Here is a 24,221-nt window from a genome sequence, read left to right as displayed (position 1 = left end):
GCATCCCTTTTATAGCCCAATTTAATCAAACAAATTATGTATACTATATTCCCATCAAAGAAGGAGTAAAGACAAACATATTCAATACTATTTGCTTGTAGCTCTGCTATATTATGTACTACAAAGAGTTTTTCATTAATATATCTTTATATATCTTTATTTATAATACAAATCGTTTCCACTTAATTGCACTTATGGCCTCATAAACAGCATCAAAGTTTAGGATTACTTTCTATTAATATCTTTGATAAGTATGAAAACTTTTTAGATTAAACTAAATGAGAATTTCACAAGAAAAAAAAACAAAATTTAAAAATAGAACTGAAGTAAAATATAAAATTTTAGCCGGTAAAATAAACTTAATGCATAGTCTTAAATTCGTGTGTTATTTGAGTAAAGTTGAAAAGTAATTTCTTTTTGTTTTTATTTTTTTCATTTGCAATTTAAATTATTGTTACAAATGTCCTTATAAGAGTAAGTAAGTAGTTGTTTCAAATAACAATTTTATTTAACTTCAATTTAATTTCTTTAACTTCAATAACATTGGATTTTCATTCAAACTATAATCCCCTGCTTTAACCCTAAAAAAGGGTTGATTTCTCAAAATATTTTATTAGTGCATCTCCACACCATCTATAGAGCATACTTTTTAAATTTCAAGTCTCTTACTTCAAAAACATATTACTTTCACAAACAAACTTTCAATCCCTATTTTTCCCCCTTAGGGATGGAGTTTCGTGAAATCCGTCCTTTGTGGATTTCTACACCCTATGAGGAACCTACCTGCCAAATACAGGAATTTCATGAGGATGTAGTAAATAAATGTCGAAAAGGGTGTATTTATTTAACAATGGTAATAAACATGGCGCTATTGGCGCGCGTGGATTTAAAAACTAATCAAATTTCTATGAAGATAGCAAAGTAGCCAGACATATAAGTTTCCACGTTTTATTTATCTATGGGATATTTTCATTTTTGTTTACATTAACAGCCAGTAAATTTCCAACTGCTAGGGCCTCCTTTTAGGAGAAGGTTGGGAGCATATTCCGCCAAGCTGCTCTGAAGCAGGTTGGTGGAATACACATGTGGCAGAATTTCGTTGAAATTAGACACATGTCGGTTTCCTCACGATATTTTCCTCCACCGCCGGACACGAGATCAATTATAAACACAATTTAAGCACATGAAAATTCAGTGGTGCTTGCCTGGGCTTGAACCCGAAATCATCGGTTAAGATGCACGCGTTCTAACCACTGGGCCATTTCGGCTCATTGTCTATGGGACAGCACCGCGAAATATGAATACTGTATTTAAAAAGAGTCAGGAGAACCTTAACGATGGCAACACAAAGTTACCTTAGGTCTTAAAAAAATAGTCATTACAATTAATGAAGCAATTTGTTAAAGCATTATTAGACCAAGTCTTATAGTATTTAAAAGACATACTATTAGGGAAGTGGCGTTATTAGTCGATATGAGTTTAAAAAAAACGGTGTCTATTCCTAAATGTCCCATAAAATACTAAAGTTATCAACTTTATTGGTCTAATGTAATTTTGTAATGAAGGTAATGTCGTATTTATTTCAAATTGTGTAATTAATTGAATTAAAATGCTTACTGCTGATGTTATAAGCTAGCTAAGTCATTTAAAGCTTAGGAACGGTCGGTAGCGGAATAAAATGTTGCTTCGTTTGCTTAAGTTCGTAAGTAAAAAGCTTAGACCGAAGCATATGCATAATATCGTGGATGCTACATATTTAATTCGATATGTGAGAAAATTCGCAGGAGCCTCCGTTCTTACTATTGAGAGTAGTTCAGTCGGTATCATTACCACCACATTTTCACTTTTTGGGTGTATTTCATTCATGTTTTGGTATTCCTTATATTTTTATTGCTTATACAAGATCCACGCGGAGGACCAGACTATACTTCGAACTTTGTACAATACAAAGTTACAACATTACGGAGATGAAGTTGAGAGATTTACGAACAATATGTTCATTTTATATGCTATATGGAAGGTTCCATTTGATTTGAGCGGCAGCACAGTCGATATGCAAGTGATAGTTGACATCGATAGAGCCTTGAAAGCGTTTGGTGAAGATGCGTATTGTTCGAGACATTGGCGCTTGGTCTCCGTCGTTTGTCTTGCACAGATTTTTATCAGTGTAACTCGAATTTTCAGTGTCTGGATGTCACTTCTTACTTTAGGCTCAAAAATGCCAATCGAGAAAGTATTCCAAATGGTTTTTACCGATTCTATTGTTTTTATAATAACGACACAATACTGTTCTTACTTGTTGATTTTGCGAAGAAGATATAGAATTCTGAATAAAGTACTGAATTCTGTAAAACGGAATAATGTCACAGAGTTTTCCGTAATCGGTTTCAAGGATCAAAGATTTGCCGATAAACCATTTCTAGTACAAGAAAAGCATGTTTCTAAAAAGATCACGGCTTGCGCAAAGATTTATAGCATGATATATAAGGCTACAGAAACTGCCAACGAGAAATTCGGTTTTGTCATATTGTTGACGATGATGATGACTCTGCTACAGATCATTTTGTACTTGTATTATTTTATGGAAGCAACTGCCTCTGGATTATTCCATGATTTCCAAAATTATCTAGATTTCTTAATTTACGTTTTTTGGCAAATCGGATATGCCTTAAGTATTATATATGTGTGCATTTATTTTAGTGATGCCACTGTTAAAGAGGTGCGTGAGGAAATATTAATTCATGGATTGCGATATAGTGAGAAATCTGTTTTGCATATGTTTTAATTTCTTTTTATTTTCACAGGCTCGGGTTACACCACACGTAGCACATGAAATTATAAACAGTGGTGTAGACTCTACAGTTACATCGGAGGTAATTTAATTTTCATAGCAGCCATAAGAAATTACTATTTGATTTTATTCTTTATGTAGTCTTAACAATCAAATTCTAAACATTAAAAATAACTTATTACATTTTAAAATGACCGACTGTCATACAACTCACCTCCTAAGCCGGTGAGTTTTACAGGATGAAATTTTGCACAAGATTTCCTCATTTAAGCACCAAGAGAGATTTTTCCATTTTTATTTTTTAAAGGGGTTTAAAGTCGTATTCGTAAACATACTACTGAGATTTCCTTTGACATTTATTCAATTTGAATTTGAAGCGTCCTATGTACAACACTACAATCGTATAAGCTTGCCAATAAACCGACGAACCGGTGTAATTAGTTATAGGCATAAAAGGCATCACATATTAGTTCCCGTAGCTGGCAATGGTTAATATTACTAACAGGGTCATGCTTACTTGTTTCTATTTTATAAGACTAAAATAAAATCATCAAATATTTTAGGCAGTTCATTTATCGCTACAAATTCTACACCAAATACCAACATTTACAGCGCATGGCTTATTCAAACTGGATTATATGATGTTGTTGGAAGTGAGTATTTTTTATTATTTAATCAAGTTTAATAATGTTTTTGTTGACTTGTTTTTTATCGTATTTATAGAACAATTGAAATAAACAGTAAAATGTAAAACAGTCTGTTAATTTTCTACTGCTAGACTAAGACCGCTTTTGATTTCGAAGAAGGTTTTGGAGCGTATTTATAAGCATGTATGTGTATACGCTTGCTTTGCTAGTTTGGGCCTTGACTCATATGATCTAACGACTGTATCATGTTAGCTTCTATTGAAATCTAATCATCAATGAATGAACATAAAAATTCACTTAGATTATCTCAATACGGTAAACAGATGTAATTGCTTATACCTATTTTGTTTCATAAACACCTGTGTGTCTAGAAGTTTATTTTTTATCTATGCAATAACAATGTAACAGCGAAATGGAAGATAACATACTGCAAGTGATTTTTTTATATTGTATGTGTGCTAATCTTTATTATTGTAAAGAGATATATATAATTTATTGTATATAAGAGTTAAAAAGAAATGCTACTTACTAACATGTCCGAGCTTGATATAAGAAGAAATAAAGAGACACTTACCAAATGTTGTAAAACTTCCTTCAAAAACATTCATTCGATAAATTTGTTTCAGGGCGCTCGTTCTGTAACTACTTTTCTCGTGATTCTGCTGCAGTTCGTTACGGACAAACATTCCAATTAAAACGGATAGAATTACATACATTTATGTTTAAAATAAAATAAATCCACTTGGAATTAACATAAGGCTTTTATTTATAATACTTTCTTATTTGAAGTCTGATAAAAATACTTTTAAAATTGTTCTTCGCGGTCGCCGCACACATCCTGGTTATTATATTTATTGTCACTAGCGATTGCATAACTTATTATTCTAGGAGAAATATGAGGGAATTCCAAGAAAATAATTACAGTATATCATTCGTAACATGTATAGGTGTCGTTACCATATCTAATAATTAATCTAAAACAAGAAACGCATTAATCATTTATAACCAGGGCCGGACCGTAAGTTTAGGGCGCCCTGGGCTAACACAACTTAGGGGCCCACTTAAGACATATCTGAACGTAGACTTAAAACCATACGACCTGTTTAAATTAATAAAATTATGGATTCTTTCGCATTATTGTCTATTTTTGACTTTGACTTAACTTAGCTGGGTCCCCTTGAATCCATGGGGCCCTGGGCTGAAGCCCAAAATGCCATATGGTAGATTCGGCCCTGTTTATAACTTAATAAGTGTTATTTAGAAAACAGATAAGTTAAGAAGTTTCAGTCTGTAAATGTCCAACTGCTAGGTGAAGGAGAAAATTTGAAACTGATTCCAATACGACACTCCTATGCAGGTCGTATATTAAAATATATATACATATACTTACATTTATTTCTTACATCGCCGCGTATGGGACTAATTATTATTAATTAATACAAATCTTATATATTAATAGTGAAAACCGAAAATTTTTGTCCCATTGATTATAGGACGATGGCTGCATATAAAAAATCGTTTAAAGTCTCATTTTGAAGAGAAGAGAAAGAGAAAGCAGATGCGGAGAAAATTAAAGCGGATTCTTGATTGTAATTTACTAAATGCTTACGATTTAATAAATAATTAATTTTAGAGAGCGGTACGGAGTACGGCTGTGCAAAAAAAATAATACAAAGATAAACATTCTAACTGAACTAATATATATTATTTGATATTAAAAAAAATCATTTAAAAGAGCCTTCATCATTTTGGCTCTAAGCTTCTTAAATAATCTTTTGAATCGTTTTGCGGGAGACCCACTAATTATGAACCTGAAAATTCATTGGACACTCACTGACTGGACTCGATCTACCTGTACAAAAGTCATTTAGTTAATATGAAGATTATATAATATAATTATATAATAGAAGATTAATATATACAAATGGTTTATCAAAGATTACATTTTATTTTAAAGAGTCTCACCGGGTTTTTCTTTGAGTAAGTGCACTGGCATTTTTATGACATTGGTGCCGATATTATGTTGCTGGCCACTTATCAAACTCCTCCCATTATTCGTTTTTAAAAAATAAGGGGTTACACCCTGTTACTCTATTATTATTTTTCTTCGAAACTAAAGAAGATTTTTAAATAAAACCAACGCCTACTTTAAATTTAACTGTTGAAATAATTTAATCCTCGTCACTATTTTCTCATAGGTACAGTAGTACAGTAACATTTGTAACATCAAATATATGTGGTAGCATTTCAGCAGCCTTTAATATTATCTGTTGGCTATAAAGTGGGTACAGTTGTAATATTTATATCAAAATGTCCATAGAAAAGGTATGGTATTTCTAACAAGTAATCATTCATAGCAGGTAAAATAATTAAATATTATAATTGTATGCTAGAGAAGTGCTTTTTATGCAGGACTAGTTTTATTGATCGTTTTGCATTTGTAAGCTAAACACAACTTATAAATGAACTAGTATGTGTTTAAATTATCACATTTTCTGTCTGAGAATAGAAGGGTCTGCTTTGTTATTTCCTTGAATATTAATGAATATTATTATTATATGTTTAAAGTAGTATTAATATGATGAATGAACTCAGACAATGATATTCCAGAGCTGTGCCTCCACAGGATTTTAGGATGAGATTTAATATTGTGTATATTTCGCACCACGCTGATTTTCTTAAATTGTTTGTGTTTATATTCTTTCAACGTTTTGTCCCAGATGTTTTATTTCCAACAGGCAAAGCAACAGCATCGACGTCCATTTTGCACGAGCGCAGAAACCGAAGTGATGCAATTTGAGTTGCTCTGTGGGGACCGCGGGGTAGGAGGGAAGCCCATTGGTGCCGGCTTAACAGCGTTCACATTATGTCCGAAATATGTCCATGTTTTAAGACGGCTCTACGACGGCAGCGGCAAACGCACTGTTCCGTTCCTTTTCACGGACCTGTCTATATCTTTAGACGGATACGATTTTTGATCCGATATTTTGACTATCTATCTATAATTCTATGTATAGACCAGTCATTATTTACCTTTTGAAATGTAAATGAAACCAGTAGGATGATTTTTGTATATATTCTAGGTAGAGTAAAGTAGGCTTATAGAAGCTTAACTAGAAGTTGTCGACCTCGATTTCCTATGTGACCCTACTTGAAATGAGGGTTGAATTTGGTTATTTTATGATAACTAGGCTGTGCGTCGTGGTACGAGAATTATGATAAGATACTTTTTTGATGCTTAATTTACCCTCTACAATTTAGGTTCTATAAATTTTTAACCTACCTTTGATGATTATTGTGATATCGAATGTGAAAGTAAATAAAATAATGTTTTAATTTTTTTGGTATTTTCATTTTTCTTATGGTATACATATATTGAAAATTCGTATTCGTTTATAATGGCTGTATTAAACGACGGAAATAAATGCAAGGTTAAATTTTTGTTTTTTTTTTCTTGTGTCCTGTACTCTGATGATTGTTGTCGATACGAAAATGAGCGAATTTATTTATGTAACGTTATGTGGTAATTCAGATACTTTTTTTATGCGTACCGTTGAAACTTATGGTTTTTATTAACTCGCTTTAGGCAATACCCGTGGAGGTTCAAATCCTTGAGGTGCCGTGCCTTTAAGTAGTATCTACTTCTATGTGCAGTATCAATGGCAGAAAAAGTGAAGATACGCAATCCTCAGATTTACATTTTGCATATTCCATGTTATTTGTTAATAGCTCTTTCTTATATGGACTATATTATGCGATACACACATTACTTGATTAAAATTTCTTCAATTATAATACAACAGATACATTATAAATTTTACAATTCCACATCAACATTAAGTGCTTAAATATATACAAATATGAATTAAAAATAGTTACTGTAAAAATCTTGGCTGGTTCGTTTTTAGCCCAGAGTTGAATTGCGATTCAAATTAAATGCTGCTAGCATTCTTGCCACCATTCCACTTAAGTACTTATAATTTTTTTACGAAACAATAACAAATATTGGTCATGTTGTACATCTTGAACTGTGGTCAAAGTTGTTTATTTTAAAGACAGATAAACAGCTAAACAAATAATTATCTACATGATAGGAGAGTCGGATAATCACTTAGGTGTATAAATGGGAAATCTCATCGGGTACACGGTTAGTAGTTATATAAGGCAAGGCAATTTGTAATGGCTCTTAATAACATTAAATCGCCTTGTTTGAAAATAATGCATACTTACCTAAGTAATCACGTATCAGACGTTACCATGATACACCGAAGTGAAAATATTGCTACGTGTTTATTTTTAAAAATAAAACGTATGTTAGAAAGACGATCTATACATTTGAATCTTTGCCTTTGAGAGTCTTTGTATTAGGCTGAATTTTAAGGAGTCCATATGACTAATATATATTGGAAAGTATGCATTTTAATATAAATTGATCCAAACGGGCACGTATTGGTAAGTAGCACATCCTTTGGGTAGATATATAAGAAATATCAAGAATTATTTTAATCGACAACGTATCCCTTATGTTGATCTGTTGAAAAAGGTAATATATATCTCATTAACTGCTAATTATCATACAGTTGATAATACATATACAGCTTACTGTATCTGTAAATAGACAGTTGAAAGCCAACCACGCTTGTAGGCTAGCCTACATAATACGTCGTATCCGTAATTGTAACGACAATAAGCGTTCATATAATACATACCGCGTAAAATACACAAATGTGTTTTCCTAGATCTGAAGGTTGCATCTTATGCGCCATGAACCTGTGACCCTAAAGTTATTAAAGCAAGAGAAGTTGTGCGCGTACCGACGGTCGTCTAAAGGAAAATGTCCTTATAAAATGGAGCGCTATTTTTTTTTGTACATATACGCTCACTGCATTCTCTAAATATACTCGTCTGGCATTCGGATTTAAATATTCTTTATTAAAAATGATCGCCTATACTTTGTTTGTGGTAGTTGTGTTGTGGATTATCCTATACAGATATCGAAGGAGAAAAATGTATAAGCTGGCTTCGGTCATTCCTGCGCCGAGTGGCGATTTGCCCGTTATAGGAATAGCGAGTTACTTGGCGGGTAGTACGGAAGGTATTTATTTTTATTTTCCTTTACTTTTAATGCAAAAGATAATTCAATGCCTGTCATTTGTTAACATAATTAGCTAAGAAAATTGTTGTCGCTTAACTTTTATTTTCATCATAATGATATTTTCTTCGCCTTTTTTTTTTTTTTTGATAACTACACTAATAATTTTACTTAATGTTTAATTTAAAAAAATATAATTTTTTATCTGTTATTCTTGTAATATCACATGGACCAACTGAAATCTAGTGCTGCGTTTAGACTCAGCAATACTAAGCCGGTTCCTTTTGATTCACATTTTATGCGAAATTTAAATAATTAAAATCTTAGTTTACTGGCTTTTGTTTATGGTATTTCGATTCACATGTATTTTTTTTATTTAAAATGTCAGTTTAAATACATGGAATATGTATGACGTTATATTATGTTATTTTTTCATATTGAATATATGTAAATAATAAAATTAATAAAAAAAAACCGCTGCGTTTCTTTCTCCGGTTTTTCTCAGGTCAGAATTTTATTTTTTTGAACCGTCGGTAGTGTTTAATTTTACTATCAATGAGTAAGTGTAATGCTTCTATATTAAATAAAGGAATTTGAGTTGAGTTGAGTTTGAGTTTTGTGCTTGCCCACTTGAGGTACCTCTGTCATTACACAGTATTTCCATGTTTTGGGTGAATGAGTTAATGTAATTCCATAATTGCGCCCATGCACAAGGGACCTTTTCAGTCCCCAAGGTTGTTGGCGTATTTGTGGCTTAAGAAAAAGTTAATATTTGTTTCAGTGATCAATTAATTCATACACATAAAAGATAATCAAGTTTGGACCGCCTTCTTTTTATTTAAATATGAAGAAAGAATCGGATTCACTGACAAATGTTTTTAGGAGGATAAATAATGTTTTGACTTCTTCTTTTTATATCAGTTAAATGATGACGTAAATAAATCATTGTTTTAATACAAGATTTCCAAACAACGTTTAAATAAGACCTAAAAGTATATCGGCTTTTAGTTAAATACTATTAACTAAACTTTAACTAAACTTTGAAAATGGGTAATAGGCATGATAACCATGATTTCTATAACATATAACAACATTCCGTTTCTCTTACTTAAACTCTTCTTATCACTAAGAGGACTGGTTCATATTTCGTACAGAGAATCCGAAAAGCGATTCAAATGTAAACTGCTGCTAGCAATCTTGACCCCGTGCTCATGATTTGTTTTATTTTGTATAATATATCATGAAATACAAAATAGATTTAAAAATATATATTTAATTACAGATATAATGTTGACATTACAAAGATTCAGCTACTCGGCTATGGAAAACGACGGGATAATCAAAGGCTGGTTGAATCACATACTTTACTTTTGTGAGTGTTCTTAATGTATATATATATATATTTAATTACGGGTGGAACGTCCGTTATGATTTGATCGTAGTTAACGTAAGCAGGTAACGACAGGGCAGGACTCCGACCCCATAAAAACCCTATCAAATTGTCCCCATCCGTTTTATTAAATAAACCTATTTCTTTACCTCACTTCATAAAAATTATAGCAATTGAGTAAAATTATATTGTAATACAGTAAACTCAAGAAGTGGCCGATAAATATCAGTCAGTTCTTACACAGAACAATCATATTTGCGTAAAAGTCTCTCAATGTGGCGATTTCTTCCTTACCGAATTCATGCATGACGATAATTTTCAAGTGACCAGCCAACTGCGCCGGGTATATTATAATGCACAAATATGTGCTTAAGCACAATTACACCTTCTATTTTCTGCCCCTCATAATGACGCCAGGACTTAGGAAGTTTTCGAGGCGTGGGAGTTTAAACACAGCTAACTTTCAAACTTCGAGCTGCTTCTGAGAATTTGACGGAAAAACTTAGTTATTTTGAATGAGCCATGACGCACGTAGATTTTTAACACAAGTATGTGAATTGATAAGGTGAAGTAGACTAGAGGGTAGACGTAATATATATAATAATTTACTTTACAATACCAGTCTTTGCTCGCTTATGTTGCAATAACGACAATTCAATCATTCCGCTCAACAAGCGTTGATCTATGTACCTCGTGTCAACCTTCAGGCTTGCAACCACTATTAGTTTCATTTTATAAATGATTTCTGCGCTAATTACAACACATAGTTTAATAGTTCAAACTTAGGATAATTATTTTTAATACCTGCTATTATTATTGTTTAAAAAAAATAATAGGCGTACTTCTTGAATCTAGTTGAGGAAGGTATTTGTAGTCGTATAATAATTATAGTTTATATCTAGAAAATGAGTAGAGTAGAAGCGTACCATAAATTTTAATTATTTGCGTAAGTTGAACGAGGCCGCTTGTTGGTCCAGCACTTAACCACTCGGTTAGCCTGAGTTTCTTGACCTTAATGGTGATGCCAAATTTTATTGGGCCTATAATTGGATTGGCGCGATGTCTAGGCAAAAGGCAACAGGCTATTTGACTATTTTTCATGGGTTATATTAGTGAGGAAATAGAGAGTTCAGCACTATAATATGTCCTGTGCAATATGCTACTCTTCCTTGAGGCTGTAATCAAAAGAGGAGGCAAAGGCATCAAAATTGTGACAGTTCATAACTGGAGTACATTCTTTAAACATGGTAAATGAAACAATTTTTCCTTTACTTCCTCTAAAGCTTCATGCTCCTCAGTGTTTCGTATGGAACAGAATTTAGTCCGATCCTATAAAACTTATTATATATATATTTATATATTATTTATTTATATAAGATATTTATTTTCTCAACAGTAATATGCAATCCTGTTGATTTAGAAATGATACTGAAAAACTGCTTGGAAAAGGATGACTTACATAGGTTTATTCGAAAGGTCATCGGTTATGGCGGTATTTTTGCACCAGGTAAGTTTTAAATTAGTACAAACTCAGGATTTAATCTTATTGTTTCATAAATATTAGTCTCATAATAAATTGGAATTATTATAATTTTGTGAACAATGTTTAGATATGAAGGGTCATCGCAAAGACCACTGAATTTTAATGTGCTTAATTTTTGTTTATTTATAATTAATTATTCGTGCGCGGCGGTGAAGGAAAACTGTAAGCCAAACTGATCGAGAATGTCGATTGAGAATCTTGTCTAGCTTAAGCCCAATTGTGGCATATCAGTTACTTTAATTTCTTAATATATAGTTTTAATAGAATCTTAAATACCTAAATGCGATTGTTTTAATATTTTTTAGTTTCAATATGGAGACGGCGCAGAAAGATCATGATTCCAGCATTTAGTCCAAAAATAATAGAAAACTTTTTTGAAGTATTTTCAGAACATAGCTTAAATTTACTAGAAAAATTAGAAAATAAATCGGGGACAGGATATTTTAGTATTTACCCATATTTGACTGCCTACACTTTGGACTCAGTTTGTGGTAAGTCAGTTTAAGCAAAAGATTGGTCATATCGCAGTTATAAGTATCGCCATACGAGAACAATTCGTGAAATTCAAAAATTAAAAATAAAAATTAGAGAAATTCGTGCTTGCTTGTCCACAAGATAATTGTATTAAAGTAATTATGAATAATGAAATAACGAGATATCACAGACGATGGGGCAGGTGGATCTTAATCTTCGGTCTGGACTTTATCATAAGGAAAGAGGAGGCTCCTTGAACAGCTCTGGGCCTAAATATTTTTTTATACTTAATTATAGATAGATAATTTCGAACTGTACAATGTACACGTATGAAATATATTAATGTTTGTTCTAGATACAGACATATTTTAGCAAACGTCGCTCGTCTGGTTTCACGGTGATTTATATACGTTTATCTATCATTAGACACACACGCGAAGTCAGACTTTGAATTATGACATTTCTTTGTTTCACAAAAACAATATTATTTTTTACCTACTTCGAACAAAGTGTACCTATACCGAGACTCATATTTTATTTAGAAAACTTCGTTATTTTATTGTGTTTTTTAAAACATACCTATACAATTTTTTTTTGTAATGAATCTCGTCTAGTTCCTCGTCAGTTGATTCACTGACGGAACATAATGGGCTCATTCTGAATAAACAGCCTGTATATATTCTAAAGTAAAGATGGAATAAAAAATGTTTGTAATTAAATATCTAGTCTAGTCACGTTTGTGAAAACATGTATCGTCGTATTGTATAATACGTGCATTCTATGTTGACCGGCTTGTACGAGACATTCGCACATGTTAAGCGGTAAAGAAATACGATTTTCGAATATGTCTGTCATTGTGTCATATTGTGTTTGAATCTCTTGCATAAAACTGCGGAGCATATCAAAATGGCCTGTGGCTATTAAATTAAATAATAAAAATGGAAGCGCTAGACCAGCTGTAAAAAAAAAAATTGCTTGAAAATTCAATTTGTCCCTTGTGGTGAAAGATTTTGCTAGCTGATTTTTTGGCGTTTATTTTATGTATTCGACTGATAAACAAGATGCACTTAAGAATTTTTAATTGAGTGTTACGCTAAAATCACACGGTGTAAATTATTTATATTTATGATAAATGTTTATTTATTTATGACTTTAATTTATGACATTCGTATTACGTTTTTAGAAACAGCGATGGGTGTTAAAGTTAATGCTCAGAATGATTCGAATTCACCGTTTGTGACGTCACTAAATCAAGTTTTGGCCATTGTATGTAAAAGGATCTTTCATTTATGGCTACAACCTGACTGGTTGTTTAAGCTATTTCCGCAATATTCAAAACATGAGGCGTGTATCAAAATCTTACACAATTTTACAGATGATGTAAGTTTGAAGAGGTATTATGGATTTTTACTTTATAAAAAAAGTGTTTAATTTGATCGTATTATTAAATTTACAGGTTATACAAAAGAAACGAGCCGAGTTGAAGAAAGACAAAGATGTTCAGCCGGAAGTCGATGTCCATTACAGTACGTATTAAATATCATGTATCATTTACATATATTATTTTTGACTTTATCTAAAATCACGAGTAACAATTTTCCAAACAATATTCCAAACTCAATTTCTTATTAGGGCTAGACATTTGAAAAATTTATATGAGCAGGTATTCTTCTCTTTCGTTATCGAGATTGCACAACTAAAAGCCATTAAACTAAGAATTGAATTGAATTGTTATCGAGATTATGTTTCAGTCAAAAAGTATTTTAATATTATTAATTTATTTGTTCTTTCTTGCACACCAATACTTTAAAACTAAATTTAACATTTGGACTAACAAAAATTGCATGAGGTGCAACAGGCGGCCTTATCGCTAGAGGAGCGATCTCTACCAAGCAATCTTTTGGTAGACGACCGATTATAAAAAAATATGTGGGGAGGGGTAGAATTATCTTGAATTGATAATAAATAACATACTGCATATATCATATAATAATACACAATAGACACATTGCCATTAATATAAATAAATAAATACGTAAAAAACTATATTGAATATATGTACTTAATTACATTGTAACTTTATATAACATACTTACATTGAGTATGTATGTATAGGAAGTTTGAAAGTGGCACCGGTGACCGAGAAGTTATGTGGAGGCCGGCTGTCATGGTATGGACATGTTATGCGGAGGAATGAGGACCATGTAGTGAGGAAGATCTTGAGCATGGACGTGGATGGATATTGAGGAAGGGGATGACCAAAGAAATGGATGGATTGTGTGAAAGACGATGTGGCTGTGAGATGACGTCAGACCGAGAAGTATGGAAGAAGAAGACATGCTGCATGAAAATTGGGAGAAGGGCTGGAGGATGATGATGCTTACATACCCATATTATATTAATACCCATATAATACTTATATTACTTCATAATTTATATCGTTTAGATTTATTTGACAAATCGAACTCACTTCGCAAGGCTTTACTGGTTCATAAGTTATATCAGTTCAGTTCAGTCAACTATTTATTGTGTGTGGTTGAGTTATTGATTTAACAAAACGTGTGTTCGTAAGTAATGTTACATATTTATTACTTCACGTTATTTTGAAACTTTCAAAGTAGAGACAAGAATGAAAATACAATTTTATTTCACGCAAGCTAAGTTTACTGTACCCAAGGATATGTGAATTTCTGTCCGAATACCATTCGTTTATAAAAATGACTAAACGTGAATTTATATTATTTAATAAATAATACAATTTCATGTTTAATCATCGCCTCGATTTCACTCGGTTATTTTACGAATTCTGTCATACATGATTTTTGCGTAAAATTAATCGTTTACGCAGCGTACGCAAGAGAAGTTATTTTCTCCCGTTTTTGAAATATTTTTCCTCGATACCCCACTGTTTTTGGTCTGTAGCCTTCCTTGATAATATCTAAATCAAAAAGTTTTTTTTTTCAAATGAGACCAGTATTTCCGGAGACCCAAACAAAACAAAGAAATTCTTCAACTTTAGGCTTTTATTATAGATAAAAGTTAGCAATGTCGGTAAAAAAAAAGGTTAGCTGGTTTTTACATATTAATTTAAGAAAAAAAAGCAAAATGCTGATCTGAAATTCTTCCTCGAAAACGTTACTATTTCTCGTACTGTAATCAGTAAACGTAAATAAAATTTATTATATAACTGCATAGCGCTTGAACTTGACCTATTTCTTTGCGGCCAATTAATTGCCTTAAGTAACAGGCTTAGAGACGCAGCCTTTTCTTATAGCAAAAATGTTGCTTCTATTATACCTATATTTTAATATTATATACGCGTAGCACCAATATTTTTGTGTTGTTATGAATACTACAAAATTTTATCGTTAGTTGTAAAATCTAAAATATACACTGCGTACGCCAATAACACTCGAAGTCAGCATGCGTCTTTCCGAGATCACACAAAACCTTAATTAATTATACTCTTAAACCTTCCTCACGATTCACTCTTTTCATTTGTGAAAACCTTTTTGCGTTTATCACGTTAAGAAAGAGACAGATGAGGGACTTCGCTTATAACTTCGCTATATTATAAAGTGATAATAAATATTTATATAATTTTTAATTAATTTAAATAATTATATTTTAATTAATTATAATCTACAGATTTAGAGGATTATCGAAAGAAGAATTTACTTGATCTATTGATATCTCTCTCTGGATGTGAAAAAGGATACACAGATGTTGAACTACGTGAAGAGATTCTGACTCTGTCTATTGCTGGTACGGATACCACCGCCGTTAGTATAGGATTCACTCTAAAGTTGCTGGCTAAGTATCCGGAAGTACAAGAAAAGGTATACGACGAGTAAGTATGTACATATATATTGTTGTCTTAGATTTTCGCGATTATTACACATTGAAATAAAACTAGTTTTTAACGGATTTAATCGCGTATATTAATTATTTTTAACATCCCGACGTTTCGAGCACTTTGCAGTGTTCATGGTCACGGGCAGACATGTCTGACGCGATTAAATCCGTTAAAAACTAGTTTTATTTCTACATATATATTGCTTAAAACACAAAAATAAGAGTGACATTTAAAAAAAATAGTAATCAATTTTTTTGCGTTAAGATTGATACCAAACGCTAACCGATAAGTTAAAAAAACGATTAGGTACATATTTGTTTTGTTTCGTTTTAAAAAACCCGATGCGAAAAAATATTGTTGCACTCTTAATATTTTGTTTGTTAGAAATTTTCCTGTTTGTTGATTCATTTTTTAGGTCCAATGTAATATTTTAATATTACCTGATTACTTACGGCATGTCGCGATACTGACGGCTCTCAGTCTAGAAATGTTCAAGAGCGGCGATGCTAAGTTTACATTTAATTAACATTCTCGCGGCTTTATCGAGCAAATAGGTCGCTTGATGGTAAGCGGTCACCACCGTTTAACGTCTAGATTACTACAAACAACATACTATAAATAATATTTCTTACATTCAGTGCGTCGACAACCTTGGGCACTAAGATCTTAAGTCCCTTATGTGCCTATAATTACACTAGCATACTAACCGTTCAAAACAGATAATAATAATACTGAGTATTGTTGATTGACGGTAGAATATCTGGTGAGTGAATGGTACCTACCCAGGCGGGCTTGCACAAAGCCCTATCGCCAAAAACTGCCCAGAATTTCACGCACGAACAGCTAGTTGCTTTATGAGCTTGACAAATTTATGTAAAGATTATTATTTAATCATTAATATATAATTTATTTATATTATTGATTATATTTTAATTTATAATATTTAACTTATTTACAGTTTTAATGAAGTTTCATGTAATCAAATAATAAAAAATAATTATACTAAGTTAATACTATGAAGTTATTTAGTTTTTTTTTTCTTTATAAAGCAACGGCATTCATGATTTAATATGAACAATTATTTATAAAGACCCACAATTCAATACCAAAGGAAATACGCACCATGTATTATTTACATTACTTGCATTTTGCAGTTACATTATATATCAAATAATTATATATAGGTATTTTAATTATTTAGTTTGTGAATAATATTTAAAAAATAAACCGATCACTAGTTATACCGGTAACTCAGTTAGAACTGTAGTTATAGACACAAGAGATATATGTCTTTTGTGCGTATATTATGTTAGACGATAAAAAAATAGTTTATTTCTTAAAGATATTGTGTATCTGGGCGACCACTTACCAATAGGGACACATTTGTACGACTAGTTTCCTAAAAAATGAAATACAATATGCTCATTTAATCAATTAATTATTATTAAATATGTACAAGAAAGTATAAGTCGTTTAACAACGGGATTTCTCTTTCTGTCTTCAGTTAGCTGACATTAGAAAGAGTTAGACAAAGCATTGTGTACGATTGACCGCCTATATACGATAAAATAATAAAAATAAAAAATCGTAATTCTGTTTTAGGTTACGTGAAGTTCTCGACGCGAGACGTCAAATTATTAAAGATGATTTACAAAAATTAAAATATTTAGAGAGAGTCGTTAAAGAATCTTTAAGGCTCTTTCCTCCCGTACCTTTCGTCATTCGGAAAGTGGAGACAGACATTGCGTTACGTAAGTATTATAATCATAGCAAATTTGACTGCCTCGATTTTAGCGTACAAAGCTGCAGGGCTCAAGGAACTGGGTTTCATCTCCGAGCTACTATAAAGTTACTGGGTTCAAATAATTCTCAATAGTTGAAAACACAATCTAAATAAATCACTGTTGACACTCCCGTGCCTCGGAATGCACGTAATGCTGTTGGTCCTGCTTGTGAACTCATTCTCATCATGTCGGATTTCTCATCCCCCCGGATTATGATAGTGCATTTTAAACCTTCACATTGTTGCACTATATATGTTGTTGCACAATGTATATTTCCGTATATCTATGCTAGTCTTCTTTGAGAACGCCTCTTTAATTACCCAATGTTTTGGTAGACAGGTACATGTGAAGGGTCTTAGAAATAGAACATGAGTTGTTAAATTCCTTTGAAAGCTAATTTTGTGAAAATGAATTTTATTTACTTAGGCGTTATTGTTATTTAAAACTTAAATACAGTTCTAATATTTAGAATTGTTACTAAAATAGTTAAATACAATATAAAATTGAAACAAAATCAACGTAAACACGTCTTATGTACTTCAAAAATGATCTAATTTAATCCATTTTAAATACATTTTTAAAAAATGAAGGTAGTATTGTAACGAAACAATGAAATGGGCTTAATGTTTTTTTCGTCATTTTAATCATCCGTGGCCACGTATACTGTTGGACTAAATCTAGCCGTAAGAGCACAAATGAAAATCTTACCAGGATCGTTATATATAGTAATTCTAAAAAAGACCCCATTATTGTTTCTAATGTCCCAATTGATCTTAACTTAATATTTTATGTTCAATTTAAAAGTGACTATTGTACTGTTACAGCGCTGCCTTCATTTCGTATACTTTTGAACACGTTTTTTTATTATTATTCAGGGATATTCCGCGTATTTATTTCTAGCATATATGTTCAGCAAGAGCATGCTAGTTTTAAAGATATTTTTATAGTTCAAATTAAAATTTTAATGGGCTTTTTAGCATCTGGGCGCTTGTTGCCCAGCGGTTCAGGTGTAGTGGTGTCTATTTGGGGATGTCACCGTGATCCAAAGTACTGGGGTCCGGATGCCGAACACTTCGATCCGGACAGGTTCCTTCCAGAGCGTCTGAATTTGAAACATGCCTGTTCTTTTATGCCATTCAGTAATGGGCCAAGAAACTGTGTCGGTTTGTATAATTGAATATACATAGTTAATGCGATATAGGTTTTTTATACAATTTTAAACATCTATACAATGCTTATAAATTATTTTTCTAGTTATTCCACTTTTTTTGAGAATGTTATCAAAGATTACCACGTTTCCAAATCCGTAGAATTTATTCTGTGTTAAGAAAGAATATGTTCGTTTGTGTGTCTAGTGTTGACATCCACTTATAGTTATGATATTGTGTCGCATAAAATACCTGATTGATTTTCTTCAGATTTTTCCATTGAAAAAAGAACATAGGTTCAAACACTTTATAAGTATACGTTTTAATTTCAGGTTACCAATACGCTCTCATGTCGATTAAGACGGCACTGTCGACGATACTCCTTAATTACAAAGTCACCGGAGAACCAGAAAAGGGCCCGATACCTCACATTAAAGTGAAACTGAACATTATGATGAAGGCCGTCGACGATTACCAAGTGTGTTTGGAAAAACGACAATCATAAACAGTCTGACAAAAAGGTTCTTTGTTAACTTTACTGTACTAGCAAAATATGAATTAAGTATCCAGAGCTGTTCAGAGAGATCTGCTCCTGGGAACCGTCTTATCTCAGATTATATTATATTATAAATCTTAGTGCAATATTTGTTATAGTTTTACATGAATATACAATTTAGTGGTAATTACGAGTAGAGAGGGCTTAATTAGTAATAAATACATACTTGGATATGTGTCAAAATATTAAAAACATTTGAGTGCAATTTTGTTTTAATTTTTATCCTTATTGTTTTCATGATTACTTAAAAAGCCACAGCCGTATTCTTTTGTAAGAACTCATTGTAAATCTCACTATTATTATGTCAAAAACCGACATAGGACAATATTTTGCGTTCACCTACACTTTAAAGAAATATGAGAAGCCTGATCGGAGCTGTTCGGATATGAGTATCGTTTCACCTTGTGTAGGACTCAGCTTTAGTCTCGATGGGTCCCTTCAAAGATAATAAAATAGGGTAATGTGCAAGTATTGGAAAAAAAAATTAAGGCATTTTGCGGAACCTGTCTTCCGTATAAAAAAGATTGGCGTACAATATTGTGTCTAGTGTTTTTAACGGTTTACAATATAATAGTAATAAACCGTTGCTATTTTATTATTCTTTATGATTACGATTACGTGCTCTTTTGAATACGAGGATAAATAATTATGATATGTATAAAAGTTAATAGCTGTGTGACCCTATGACCAGCGATTTATATTAGATATAATTTTGCATTGAATATTTGCCATTCCTTGAAATATAGTATAAAGTATTAAGACAATTTTATGCTTAATTTAACTAGCATCTCAAGAAGAATTTAAAATGAAATGGCAAAAATAGCTTCATATCAAACAATCTATAGTTTTATATTTTGTATTATTAGTGTTCCTTAGCTTAAAATATTGACACATGCTATTACATGCATTAGGGAAATAGTTTTCGATAAAACACCAAGAAAGTATATACAAACTTTCATGTTTTATCGCTTTCTCTTTTAGTAAAAACCGTATCCAAATTGCGTTGATACTTTATTTATTGCTTTAGAGCGTTTAGGAAAGAGATGAAACTCCGAATAGAAAACCCGGATAGACCGGATAGGTTAATGTTCAATCACGCCAACGATATTTATGATTATTGATTTTGCGTAGTAAAATAAGCATTATATCACAATAAATATCTTGGTTGAACTAAGGGTATAAATTATAATTGAAAGGCTTGGTTGACGGTTAAAAAACATCGTCAGGAAATCTGCACTTGTCACATAGGATACTTATATACGTCAATCTGTGGTTAAGCGTAGCAATGGCGACATTAGTCACCTCTTTGCTATTTTAATACATATAGTTGCACTATCTGAAAAACTTAAATGCATCGAACCAAATTAAAGCATTGTTGATGTAATTTAATCATTTAAAGTTCATAATAAATACGTCATGAACAGGATTTGACTTTCGGAGTCGAGAAATCTCACGGCTTTGTAGTAAATGAGACTTGCAAAGAGGTTTTGAAATAGAAGCGAGTCTTGTTCGGCATTATGCGTGTAGAACGTATTTAGAACATCGACATCCGAAATCAATTTAAAGTGAAAGATAGTAGAATCATACATTGGTTTGGAAAATTAGCGATAGGTAAAGTCTAGTCTCGTCTAGTCTCGTCTAGCGTGTTTTATCTCGTAGTATCTCGCAGTGGATGAATCAGACAGCGCATAGATTTTTTAGATTTGTTATAGTCAAGTTTAAATAAAGAAAACATAAAAAATAAAGATAATGATTATTAGAAACCTTAATAGGTGAAACCAACTCTTTCATCCTAAATGTGAATAATGTTTTTTTTTCTGAATGTTGTCATGTAAAAAATATCTATGATGATGATGTCGTCCTAGCCGATTCCGGTCACGGTTGGCAATCTTAAAGGAGACTAGCCCGTACTAGCCTAACTACGAACGATATATTATAATGTACAAGCGAGTGCACAAACATAGGGACACTTTCTAATCCCTCCTTTCTAATCTCCACTCTCATAATATGGTGGAACGACTACTCCGACACAACTTACTTACTTTTTGAGGCACGGGAATGGACACATTTCCAACTTTAATGCTCTGGGCTATTAATGACAATTTTTCTATGAAAAAATCCAATAACCTTTGGTTGGCCCGACCTTGGGTTCAAACCCAGAACCTCGAGATCTGTGGAACAAATTTAAGAAAATGCGTAGTTCAAATTAAATATACTATATTTTATCATATTTGAGAAATTGACAAAACGAATTTTCCATTGTTATTATTCGACTCCTATTTTTTTTATTAATACTTTTAACAAAAGAGAAAAAAAAATCAAATTTAATTTGTATTTAAAATACCAATTTTAAGCAAATTTTTAATGATACGACCTTTTTAAAGAGTTATTCGTTTAATGCAGCTTATATTCCTGCCATTAAAACAAATTGTCAACGTAAATTCGTTTGCTTTATGGCAATTGATTCAGAATTATGGTTCGGTGATTAGTCTGCATTACTGCCATGACATGACAATAATACGAAGACGAGTTATTTGATAAGAATTGTTATGAATAAGCAATACTATTTTTACTTTACAATCTGAAGCTATTTAAAGGTAATCTACATTTTTAAAAAGATTTATTTATACATTTTTCCTCTGTGGTTTTCCGATTGGTAATGTAAATTTTGTTAAACTTATTTTGCATTTCCCGTTTTACATCGCGGTTACTAGGCAATCTAACTTGTAAATATAATAAAAATGTCTTCCATTATAATGTTTATGGCAACCATAATTATTATATCTACGTTCATTTGCTTTACTAAATCCATCCGTGCAATGTTGATCCGAGGCCATTGTGTATATAATTATATGAATTAATATTTCGTCTGCTATGTTATTATAAAATGTACCATTTAGTTATGTTTATGTATGTCACCTGTTTGATAGTTTGTCTAGTTCACGGAGTAAGACCGTTCTAGGAAGTAATTGATAGCTACTACCTCATAACAGTAATGATACGTTCATTCCGATCCGACTTTGATTCCTCATAAAAATTGACCCAAGCTTGATAACAATTGGGGGAAAAATTCCACTTATTTATATCTGTATTGTATACGCAGATCTATAATAACATATACATTATTATTAGATTTATATCTTACATGAATTATGCATATATTAAATTTGTATTTATGCATCTGTCATCTCGAGAGACACACATCGCGAATGCGCGCGAATTTAATATATTATGTAAAAATTTGCGCGCGATGAAGACTGTGCGTGTAAACAGCGATATTTAAACATAATATATATTTAATCTAATTGCTAAATCGTCCTTACATGTGAACATTACAAGTGGCGATGAGAAAAATTGTGAGTTATTTTATTTTATGTATTCAATTATAGGAAAGGAAATTCCCTTGCAGATATATTCGCTTTCCTAAAATTTCTAATTGTCTCATTGTTATTTATTTAATTATACTGATGTTCAGTATAAATTAAAAAAATATAATAAATAATTTAATATAATAAATAAACCTAATTAGTCACTTTGTAATAAACGAGTCAATACATTCAAACTCATATATAATAATCATAAAAGGGTTAAAGGTTAAAACTTATTGTTATTGAATACAAAAAAATACACGAATTCGATTTCCAACGAAGGTGTTAAAAGTTAAATATATATATATTGGACATCACATACATTACTCTGATCCCAATGTAAGCAGCTCAAGCACTTGTGTTTTGGAAAATCAGAAGCAACGACGGTACCACAAAAACCAAGACCCAAGACAACAAAGAAAACTAATCATGAGCTATTTTACTTTTATTTATTATATATTTATATAAGTATTTATAGCTATGGTAGGTAATAACTATAATATTGTAGAAGATGTTTGATGTTTAATTTAAGATTTTATTTCAAAGGACTCAAGTCTATTCCGATTACATAGGACCGAAGTTAATGTAAAGTTACCGTCAGTTAAGAATGTAGATTCCATCTAGAACAACCAATACATCTCAGTTGATGAATTGTACCCATGTAATAGTATACATACATACTTATATAATCTCTAGGGGATTCCGATATTGATTACGAATTTTGAGAATACCAAAACGTTTTCGTTTGTAAACTGTCTTATAATATCCCCCTCCGCAATAGCATTGAGTAGGGGACCGAAAGTAAATTCCAGAGGGTGCATTTATTGACCCATTGATGCATCCTTCATCGTGTGTCAGGTGGTTTCCTCGCCCACCAAGTACCCTGAATGTGCCCTTTAAATAGCTGATATAAAAATTGTCACATTATTGTAGTGGTTGCAGGAAAATACAACCTATTTGAAGTATAATATCGAGCCCCATATACAGCTCAAACACGACTAAATTTACTTTATTTTTTAGGCAAATCGTTAGCAAATTCGTTTATTAATATTCATGCTCAGCGCTCTGTAGTGTAACTTTGGTTTTCTTACATTTTCCGCTTTAAAGGTCAATGTGAGAAGTGCAATAGATAAAAAATAGAACCGTCACGTTATTACATTAAACGAAAGGCATTTAACTTAGTTACCGATTTTACTAAAAGCAGCGTGTCACGAATGCTCGGCTATAAATCACCCGGGTACCTTTGATGCTTGCAGGAGCAGTGCCGGGTGGGCTCGCGGCCGAACTAGTCGGGGCCCTGTCACGGGATTCTGAACGAACCAATACGTAAACGCGAAAGTTACGTGTTTCTATAATGTAGGTTTTAAATATAAGTCTAGATGCGTTCAGTACGAGTTGATGTGCGATTTTCGCATTTCGGAATAATATTTCTATAAAGCAAGGAATAATGGGTTCGAGTTTTTTAAAGCCTCTTTCGTACGTATTCTGTTATAACTATTATTATAAATTTAAATCAAACTATTATATTTTTAAAATGTAATATTATATTATGTTTTAGATAAAATAAAAAAA

General features: G+C 31.9%; 2 protein-coding genes across 2 annotated transcripts; both read left to right on the top strand.

Moving 5' to 3' along the window:
* The first annotated feature begins 1,729 nt into the window (after positions 1 to 1,729).
* Positions 1,730 to 4,133, top strand: LOC125064293 (putative gustatory receptor 28b). Its single transcript, XM_047671255.1, has 4 exons — positions 1,730 to 2,719; positions 2,805 to 2,873; positions 3,355 to 3,444; positions 4,065 to 4,133. The coding sequence occupies exons 1-4, from the start codon at positions 1,730 to 1,732 to the stop codon at positions 4,131 to 4,133; spliced, it is 1,218 nt and encodes a 405-aa protein (XP_047527211.1).
* Positions 4,134 to 8,071: 3,938 nt separating this feature from the next.
* On the top strand, positions 8,072 to 19,475 carry LOC125064094 (cytochrome P450 4C1-like). The gene is made up of 10 exons (XM_047670882.1): positions 8,072 to 8,533; positions 9,813 to 9,902; positions 11,317 to 11,427; positions 11,769 to 11,954; positions 13,121 to 13,317; positions 13,394 to 13,463; positions 15,586 to 15,787; positions 17,396 to 17,544; positions 18,555 to 18,740; positions 19,058 to 19,475. Exons 1-10 carry the CDS (start codon positions 8,377 to 8,379, stop codon positions 19,228 to 19,230), a joined length of 1,521 nt encoding a protein of 506 aa, XP_047526838.1. The 5' UTR covers positions 8,072 to 8,376; the 3' UTR covers positions 19,231 to 19,475.
* Positions 19,476 to 24,221: the final 4,746 nt, after the last annotated feature.

This window comes from Vanessa atalanta, chromosome 5 (assembly GCF_905147765.1).
Source record: "Vanessa atalanta chromosome 5, ilVanAtal1.2, whole genome shotgun sequence".
NCBI lineage: Eukaryota > Metazoa > Arthropoda > Insecta > Lepidoptera > Nymphalidae > Vanessa > Vanessa atalanta.
Note: the sequence above shows the minus strand (reverse complement) of the source record. Positions and strands in the feature narration are given on the sequence as shown.

Bases quoted from the DNA above. Each gene is read 5' to 3' on its own strand.
- LOC125064293 (XM_047671255.1), top strand. From the start codon at position 1,730: ATGCATAATATCGTGGATGCTACATATTTAATTCGATATGTGAGAAAA. The intron at 2,720-2,804 runs GTGCGTGAGGAA...TTATTTTCACAG, and splicing joins GTGATGCCACTGTTAAAGAG to GCTCGGGTTACACCACACGT. The intron at 3,445-4,064 runs GTGAGTATTTTT...AATTTGTTTCAG, and splicing joins ATTATATGATGTTGTTGGAA to GGCGCTCGTTCTGTAACTAC.
- LOC125064094 (XM_047670882.1), top strand. From the start codon at position 8,377: ATGATCGCCTATACTTTGTTTGTGGTAGTTGTGTTGTGGATTATCCTA. The intron at 15,788-17,395 runs GTAAGTATGTAC...ATTCTGTTTTAG, and splicing joins CAAGAAAAGGTATACGACGA to GTTACGTGAAGTTCTCGACG. The intron at 17,545-18,554 runs GTAAGTATTATA...TGGGCTTTTTAG, and splicing joins GGAGACAGACATTGCGTTAC to CATCTGGGCGCTTGTTGCCC.